A 9,476-nucleotide genomic window follows, 5' to 3' on the forward strand; every position below is an offset into this window, starting at 1 on the left:
ATGATAAAGTCCTTGCCTAGCATGTGTGAAACTATGGGTTTAATATCTAGCACCAGAAAACAAAAGTAAAAGTATCTAAATCATAATCTTGGAGATTTTAATTCAAGACAATCTGGCATGAGACAGGAGGATCTAACTTTTAAGCGCTCCCAGGGTTAAGAACCATTGCCTGTACAACTTACGAAAAATAAGTTTTGAGCCAAGCACCAGTGGCTCACACCTGTAATCCTAGCTGCTCAGGAGGTTGAGATCTGAGGATCATAATTCAAAGCCAGTCCAGGCAGGAAGTCAGACTCATCTCCAATAAACCATTCAGAAAACGGGAAGTGGTGCTATGGCTCAAGTGGTAGAGTGCTAGCCTTGAGCTGAAGAGCTGAGGGACAGCACAGGTCAAGAGTTCAAGCCCCACAACAAAAAGAAAAACAAGTTTGTATCAAAACACTTTTAATTTAGTAGCCATGTTTGTAAAAGAATACACTTTCAGTTCCTAGGTCAACCCAAGCTGTTTCCCTTTATAATCTACTCTGGGTTACAAGTTACTTTAGCTCTGTTACCAAAAGTTACCATTATGTTGAAAAGCTGCTTGATGCTAAATTTACTTAGTTTGCTTTGTTTCCTCAAACATACCTTGCCCGGAAATGGTGTCATTTTTCAGGATTTAGAAATGCCCTGGCTGAACTAACCAGGGTCTGCTACTTTCCCTAGTCTCCAGGGCACAGTATTGTGCCCACACCCTAAAAACTAAAAACAGCTTGAAAAATCCAGTTTCAAGGACCTACTGCAGCTCTCTACTTGTCCCCAGTGGACTCAAGGGTTTAGCATAAGAAAGCTGTTTTGTTCACATTCTTGGGTAAAGGGTCTTTGCCTAATCCTTTGGATAGTTTCAGCTGCCCCTTTTCTTTTCTTCAAACTCCAGGATGAGACCTTTAATGTGGGACAATTTCTGATGCAGGTACTCACAACGACGCTTCTCTTCCCTGTAACCTGGGTACCTCTGCAGACACAAAGACCATTCATGTCAAAAAGTAAACTAACCAGGCACCAGTGAGTGGCTCACACTTAACAATCCTAGCTACTGGGAAGGCTGAGACCCAGTTCAACACCAATTCAGGCAGAAAAATTCAAGCACCTTCTCTTACGTTAATAGCTAGTAGAAGAGCAGAGCTGTAGTCATAGCTCAAATGGCAGAGCAACTGCTTAGCAATCACAAGACAGTTCAAATCCCAGTGCCACCACCACCGCCATTCAAAATTTAACAATTCTACATTCCATTATCAGAACTAACCTTTTTGAACTTTTTATATTCCTGGACTATCTTATCTTCCAGCTCCTGAAACAGAAAACTGTAGTTTAACATCGAGAAATGAGGGAGATTAACTTTAGTTCTCAATCTCCCAAATGATACTAATTTTTCTGCCAAAACAGGTTTGCTTGTCACTTTGCTTGGTCATTGGACAAACAGGCTTTTAGGTAGTTAAGAAGGAGGGGGTCCAGTCCTTACCTTGTGTTCTGGAGTTCCTCGCTGAACTCTTTTGATCTCTGCTCCCAGCTCTATGAACCTTTGGCTTGCAGCGCCAACACGGGAATGGAGGATTCGATATTCAGCATAATCTGTCTCAAAGTCCTGCTCATAGGCCTGTTGCTGCTCCGCACTGTTAATGGCCCTGTATTGCCTGCCAGGGGAATTGTCACCTTCAACCTCATTGCCCCCGAAGCCCTCTGCTTCCAGGGAACATACGTGTGTGTGTGTGTCTGTGTGTCTGTGTGTGTCTGTGTCTGTGTCTGTCTGTGTCTGTGTCTGTGTCTGTGTCTGTGTCTGTGTCTGTGTCTGTGTCTGTGTCTGTGTCTGTGTCTGCCGGGTGTGTGTGTCAGTTGTACCTGGATCCGGCTTTTTCTGTGTATGTGGTACTGAGGAATTGAACCCAGGGCTTCATGTATGCTAGGCAAGCACTCTACCACTAAGTCACCTTCCTAGACCTCCAGGGAACTTACATGTATAAAGCTTATTGACATTAGAAATGCAGCCAGTGCCAGTGGCTCACACCTGTAATCCTACTCAGAAGGCTGAGAGCTGAGGATAGTGGTCCAAAGTCAGCTTAGGTAGGAAAGTCCGTGAGACTCCAATAAACCACCAGAAAACTGGAAGTGGCTCTGTGGCTCAAGTGGTACAGCACTTGAGTGGAGTTCAAGCCCCACAGGCCCAGAGTTCAAGCCCCACAACGGACAAAAATAAAAAGAAAGTAGAAATGGAGGAACTCACAGAAGGTAATCTGGTGCTTCTTCAGGGCTTGGGGATTCAGAGTCTAGAAAAGAAGGGAGAAAACACAGGTGATTATAGGTCTCCTTTCCACTGTGGTAATTTTACCCTCCTCATTAACTCACCTGCTCCACCTGAGGGACTGTGTTGCAGCCTAGGATCCATGTCTTCATCTTTATCTTCTTCCTCCCAATCTTCTCCCTCTTCTAAATCCCCTTGTAGGAGACCTGGAGATAGAGGCAGAGCTCTGAGCCTCTTCTCTTCTATTTCTTTGGTGGCTTCAGATGCTGGACGTTTCTGTTGAGGAAAAACAACTGTAGCATAAACAGCAAGCCAGAAGCACTTCCTGTTTTGCCCTTTATCCTCCCCCAATAAAAAACTTGCCATATATAATCAGCTTACGATTTTTAAATTTTAGCTTAAATAAGGTGTTGGATCAAGACTCAATGCATTCATAAACTATTGAATGACAACTTTTTTTTAAATTTTTTTTGGTCTGGTTGTGGGGCCTGAACTCTGGGCCTGGGCGCTGTCCCTCAGCTCTTCAGCTCAAGGCCAGCACTCTACCACTTGAGCCACAGCGCCACTTCTGGCTTTTTTCTTTTTGCTTATGTGGTGCTGAGGAATTGAACCCAGGGCCTCATGCATGCAAGGCAAGCGCTCTACCACTGAGCCACCTTCCCAGCCCTGAATGACAACTTCTTTGTGCAACCACTTGAAGACAAGAAAGCTGGGTGCCAGGGACTCACGCCTGTAATCCTAGCTACTCAGGAGGCTGAGATCTGAGGATCATGGTTCAAAGTCATTTCAGGTGGGAAAATCCATGAGACTTTCATCTCCAATTATCAATCAAAAACCCAGAAATGGAGCTGTGACAGGAGTCAAGTGCTAGCCTTGAGTACAAATGGTAGAGCACTAGCCTTGAGCATTAAAGTTCAGGGACAGTGTTCAAGCCTCAGGACAGAGAAAAAAAAAAAAGTGCCTTTCTGGCACGTGGAGGCCTTGAGTTTCAAACCCTAGTTTAAAAAAATAAACAAGCTGGGGGGCTGGGAAGGTGGCTCAGTGGTAAGAATGCTTGCCTTGCATGCATGAGGCCCTGGGTTCGATTCCTCAGCACCACATAAGCAGAAAAAGCCGGAAGTGGCACTATGTCTCAAGTGCTAACCTTGAGCTGAAGAGCTCAGGGATGGTGCCCAGACCCAGAGTTCAGGCCCCCACGACCGACCAAAAAAAAAAAAAAAAAAAAAGCTGGGTGCCGGTGGCTCATGCCTGTAATCCTAGCTACTCAGGAGGCTGAGATCTGAGGATCGCAGTTCAAAGCCACCCGGGGCAGGAAAGTCTGTGAGACTCCTATCTCCAATTAACCACCAGAAAACTGGAAGTGGCCCTGTGGCTCAAGTGGTAGTGCTCTGGCCTTGAGCTGAAGAGCTGAGTGCAGTGCCCAGGCCCAGAGTTCAAGCCCCAAGACCAAAAAAAAAAAAAAGTCAGAAAAGTCAGAGCCAGTGGCTCACACTTATAATCTTAGCTACTCAGGAGGCAGGGATCTGAGGATTAAAGCTCAAAGTTGGCCTGGGCAGGAAAGTCTAAGAGACTTTTTTTTTTTGGGGGGGGGGGTCCAGTCGTGGGGCCTGAACTCTGGGCCTGGGCACTGTACCTCAGCTCTTCAGCTCAAGGCTAGCGCTGTACCACTTGAGCCACAGCGCCACTTCCAGCTTTTTTCTTTGTGTTTATGTGGTGCTGAGGAATCGAACCCAGGGCCTCATGCATGCAAGGCAAGCGCTCTACCACTGAGCCACCTTCCCAGCCCCCCAAGAGACTCTTTTATCTCCAGTGAACCACCATAAAACCAGATGGGTAGCTGTGACTTAAAGTGGTAGAGTGTTAGCCTTGAACAAAAGAGCTCAGAGACAGTGCTCAGGTCCTGAGTTCAAGCCCCATGACTGATACATCAAAAAGAAAAGTGCAAGTGGTGCTGTGGCTCAAGTGGTAGAGTGCTCACCTTGAGCTGAAGAGCACAGGGACAGCGCCCAAGCCCAGAGTTCAAGCCCCACGACAAAAAAAAAAAAAGTGCTCTTTGAAGAGCCCTTGCCATTGTACCTTACCTTGTCTAGACGTTTCTGGCTGGCGGAAGGTTGTGCCTGATCAAGTTCTCTGTTTGGAGGGTGGGTCTGGTTCCTAGGATATTTAAAGAAGGACCAGGGTAGGACATGAGCCCAGACGTGTTATGGCATTGAAGGGTGGAGATGCGACCAGTCCTTCCCCTAGTCCCACCCTCTCCAAGTACCTCACTTCCCACGGTGTCGTGTGTTCACTAGAGGATCCTGGGAGTGGCTGTTGGGCATTGCTTGTCAATGGGTCTGACACCTGTCAGGGAAAGTGGCGGGAACACGTGGCCCCTCAAACTTCAGACTTTGCCTTACCTTCCCACAAGCTCCCTACAGTTTCTAGCCTCACCTGTCCAACAGCCACCTCTGGCTGTGCCCCGGCATCCCCATCACCTTCAGAATAGTCGGCCCGGTTCTGCCAACTCCCAGGATCCCTCACAACTTCAGTCAGATGTCTGTGAATGGACAATGGGCCTGGTATAGAGTCCATGGCTGCCCAAATGGTGAGACGTTCCCTGAGTGTGCCCAGGCAGTGGAGGCGGTTAGGCCCAGATCTGGAAAGAGCCACAGACACACAGACACAGACACACAAACACACACAAGGGCGGAGGAGAGTTTTTATGAGCACCTCTTCACATTCCCCTTTCCCCAACCCTCTCCTCCTGCAATGTGCTCCCTCTTACCTGCCTAGGCGTTGGCACACCAGGTCCAAGCCACCTCCAGTGCCCTCCTGGCCACACTGGGACACTGTGAAGGAGAAGAGGCAGGACCAGCCAGGACCTGGGATCCTCAGATACTGGGGTGGAAGCAGCAGCGAGTAAACTTCATGAAGCCCACCCCTCCCCCTCCTGCCCATGCCACTGGGGGGGGGGGGAGAGAAAGAGAGAGAGAGAGAGAGAGAGAGAGAGAGAGAGAGAGAGAGAGAGAGGTGCAAGCGGGGATCCCATGGGGCTCGTTAGCGCATCAGGTGCAGTGGGGCCTCAGTTCCCCCAAGAGGCTGAGGGCACGGTCCCCTCCACCGCAGCCTCCTGGGATTACAACTCCAGCAGCCCCCACACATCCCGCTGGGGGGGGCTCAGTTCTCGGAACTTCCTCAGACCGTGACCCCACCCCCCCACTCGCCATCTCAGGCTCGGACCGCGTCCACCTTCCGGGAGCCCGGGCTTGTGCGACTCTCCTCCCCGCACTTACCCCTCGGGGGCCTTGGAAAGCGATCACCGGCCGGACCTGCGGGGAGAGCCCGGCTGAGTGGTGTCCCCCAGCTCGGCTGTCTAAGGGGGGAGGGGGAGGGGAAAGTAGGGGTGCCGAGCTGGGTGCGGGGTGGGGTGTGGGGGGGAAACACCTGCTTCGTGGGCTTCCCTGGCAAGGAATGGGTGGTCCGGAGTCTGCGGGAGCCGCTGTTCTTCCCCAGGTCCCGACGACAGCCGGGGATGGAGGAGAAGAAGGGTCGGGGCTGGGGGTGAGGGGGCTGCGGGACGCACCTGTTGCCGCAGACAGTCTTGCAGCGCCCGCAGCGCCGCGTCGTTGAGCCGGAGCAGTAAGAGGCTGGTCCGTGCCGCAGGGGTGAAGCAGAGCCGGAGTTTCCCACTTAGAGGTTCTTGGGGTCCCTCCATGGCGGCCGGGTCTAGCGCAGAAGCCGAGCGAGGTGGGCTACAGGGGAGGGACTCGGCCGCCACCTTTGCAGTCAGTGCCCGGACTCCGGCGGCACGCCCGGTAGCCCAGGTCGGCCCCGCCCTCCGCCCGGACCACGCCCAGGCCCCGCCCCCAGCCAGGACTCCGCCCCGTCCGCCAGGCCCCGCCCCCTGCCGAGACTCCTCCGGGTCCGCCTCAGTAGGCTCCGCCCCCTCTGGCCTGGCTGCCAGGTGCGTTCCCAGCCAGGTGGGCGGAGCCCCACTCCTCCCGCCCTTGGGGTACGCCGGGACACCGCCGCTCACACCCCTGAACCGCCGGCGCGACTTCTTCACCCAGCGCTCTCCGTTTCCGCAGTCCTCCTGAACTCCAGAATTGCCGTCGGTTAAGTGCGGAGCCTGAGCCTGCCACCCTCCAGAGGGATTCAGCCTGGGAGGCTGAGCCGGGAGAGCGGCCCGGGTGGGTCGGCGGGCTGGGTCCTGTGCGCCTGAGACCGTGAGCCCCCACCCCTTCCCCCTCCCCTCCTCCCTCCTCCCTCCCCCCCCACAACCACCAGACGCGGGGGGCAACCCGGCCACGCCGCGCCTTTGCTTCTGCCACCCGCGTTGCTGCCGCAGATCCGAACCTGGTTTCTGGACAGGCTGTGTCCCGCCCGGCGGGGAGGTCTGGGGGGGGGGGGGAGAGCGACCCCTATCGACGGGCGTGGGGGGTCTAGGGTGTGAGTGGCAGCCAGATGGTTGCTGGGCCCCGAGAGCCTGGCACCTCAGCCCCAGGTATTACCTCCGGGCACAAACAGATGTGAACATGGCCGGAAAAGCAGCTGGCTCACCCAGGGGATGCCGTGAAGGTGCCCAGACATCCCGAAAGCACAGGTGCCTGGAGCAGCGAGACTCCGGGGTTAGTCCCAGGCCAGCCCTTGGGGTCTCCCTATTTTTAATTTTTATTTGTGTGTGTCCCTTCGCTGTTAAACACCCAGACCTGGCACGATGATCTCTCAAGAGAACTTAACGCTCTGCCTCAAGTCAGATTACCCATATACAGTTGTCAAAACTCATTCACTACATGCAAAATGTGTACTGTAGCCAGGCATGGTGGTGTAAGTCTTTAATCCCAGCGCTTGGAAGGCCCATAACAATTATTTCCATTTTCAGTCCAGCCTGGTGAGATCTTATCTTAAAACAATAACAACAAAACAGTGTGTACTTTATGTACAGCATGCCACAGTAAATGAGTTCTCAGGTCATTGCAATAAACTACCAGGCACCACAAAAACATTTACCTGTCCATCAGTTTCCTCTGTTTCTCTGGGGGACAAATTTGCTAAACAGCTGTAGTCATGAGTGAAGCTGGTCTCCCAGACTTCCTTTTCTTCTCAAATGACATCTGTGGCCTTTTATAAGATTGTTCTGCTCATGCCTGTAATCCTAGCTACTCAGGAGGCTGAGATCTGAAGATCAGAGGTTCAAAGCCAACTTAGGCAGGAAAGTCTGTGAGACTCTTTATTTTTTTGGGGGGGGGTCCAGTCATGGGGCCTGAGCGCTGTCCCTCAGCTCTTCAGCTCACAAGGCCAGCGCTCTACCACTTGAGACACAGCACCACTTCCGGCTATTTTCTTTTTGCTTATGTGGTGCTGAGGAATCGAACCCAGGGCCTCATGCATGCAAGGCAAGCACTCTACCACTGAGCCACCTTCCCATCCCATCCGTGAGACTCTTATCTCCAATAAACCACAAGAAAAACCAGAAATGGCACTGTGGCTCAAGGGGTAGAGTGTTATCCTTAAGCTGAAGAGCTGAGGGACAGCACCCAGGCCCAGAGTTGAAGCCCCAAGACTGACAATAAAAATAAAATAATTACCTTGACACTCAAAAGGACAGGCTAGAATGGAGAAAATGTCTGGGGAAGTGGGGGAAGGGGAGAAGGGGGAGAAGGGCATGAACTCCCACTCTTTGATCAGCATGTTCCTGTCCCAAAACTATTCTCATTGTTCTATCCTCATATCTACCTCCTCACCACAAGGATAACTACCAGATCCATCAGAGCATTGCTCTGAGATATTAATCATGAGCCTAAGGAGAAAGACACAGACCCTCTCTGTTGGACAAGCTGTGAGATGTAAGAGCAGGTAGTGGCCATTTCTTACCATGTCAAGGAATGTGAGTGTAAGCCAATGAAGCAAAGAGACAAGGAGGTATTGCTGGGGTCACTGGTTTCTGTTGCTGATATTCAGCCACAGCCTAGCCTATTCACTAGTTTAGTTATATTAATTAGTAAGCCAACAAATTCCTGTTTATTCAAATGGGTCTAAACGGGATGTTTCAGTTACCTGAAACATCCAAGCATCTCACTTGTCTGCTGATCTCCCTCATCCATCTGTTTTGTTGTAATCCATTTACTTTTTTCCAGTCGTGGGTCTTGAACTCAGGGCCTGAGCATTGTCCCTGAGCTCAGAAGAGCTTAAGGCTAGCACTCAATCACTTTGAGCCATAGGGCTTTTCAGGTGGTTAATTAGAGATAAGAGTCTCTGAGACTTCCCTGATCTGGCTGGCTTTGAACCTAGATCCTCAGATTACAGTCTCCTGAGTAGCTAGGATTACAGGAGGGAACCACCCAGTGCCCTGCTGTAATCCATTCTGTTCCTTCCAGAGTGATTTTTGTCAATTTATATCCTGCTGATGTAAGGATGGATTACACTCCCAGGCCTGTCCCTTTGTAGTGTTTTTTTTTCTTGGAAAAATTATTTTTGATACTTCAAAAGGTAATTGTGGGGAAGGGGGGAGGCTGGGAATGTGGCTCAGTGGTAGAGTGCTTGCCTAGCATGCATAAAGCCCTGGGTTCAATTCCTCAGTACTACATAAACAGAAAAGCCAGACGTGGTAGAGTGCTAGCCTTGAGCAAAAAGAAGCTCAGAGACAATGCCCAGGCCCTGAGTTCAAGTCCTAGGAATGGGGAAAAAAAAGTAATTGTGTGAGCGGGCTTAAGTATTAGAGCACCTGCCTGGCAAATGCAAAGCCAATACCCATTTGGGCCTGGTTTGGTGGTGCTCATCTTTAATCCCCAAACTTGGGAGGTTGAGACAGGAAGATTGCAAGGTTGAAGACATTTTGGGCTACATGATAAGTTTTGTGTTGCAAAGCTAGGGGCTGTCTTTAAAAAAGAATAATTATATATATATATATATATATATATATATATATATATATATATATATATATATATGCACTGGGCGCCGGTAGCTCATGCCTGTAATCCTAGCTACTCAAGAGGCTGAGATCTGAGGATCTCAGTTCAAAGCCAGTCCAGGCATGAAAGTCCATGAGACTCTTATCTTCAACAAAACACTCAGAAAAAACAGAAATGGTGCTGTGGCTCAAGTGGTAAAGCGCTAGCCTTGAGCTGAAGAGCTGAGGGACAATGCCCAGGCCCAGAGTTTAAGCCCCATGACTGACAAAAATAAATAAATAAATAAATATATATATATATGG

The 9,476-nt window shown here is 50.5% G+C and overlaps 1 protein-coding gene across 1 annotated transcript; it reads right to left on the reverse strand.

Moving 5' to 3' along the window:
* Positions 1–75: 75 nt before the first annotated feature.
* Positions 76–6,312, reverse strand: Ell3 (elongation factor for RNA polymerase II 3). The gene is made up of 12 exons (XM_070005975.1): positions 6,297–6,312; positions 5,844–5,986; positions 5,554–5,589; positions 5,046–5,158; positions 4,712–4,916; positions 4,542–4,621; positions 4,360–4,432; positions 2,383–2,554; positions 2,261–2,303; positions 1,502–1,673; positions 1,286–1,330; positions 76–994 (listed from the first exon to the last, which is right to left on the reverse strand). The coding sequence occupies exons 2-12, from the start codon at positions 5,973–5,975 to the stop codon at positions 884–886; spliced, it is 1,182 nt and encodes a 393-aa protein (XP_069862076.1). The 5' UTR covers positions 5,976–5,986; positions 6,297–6,312; the 3' UTR covers positions 76–883.
* Positions 6,313–9,476: the final 3,164 nt, after the last annotated feature.

The sequence above is a fragment of the Dipodomys merriami genome, unplaced genomic scaffold (genome assembly GCF_024711535.1).
Source record: "Dipodomys merriami isolate MVZ:Mamm:240054 unplaced genomic scaffold, mDipMer1.0.p SCAF_69, whole genome shotgun sequence".
NCBI lineage: Eukaryota > Metazoa > Chordata > Mammalia > Rodentia > Heteromyidae > Dipodomys > Dipodomys merriami.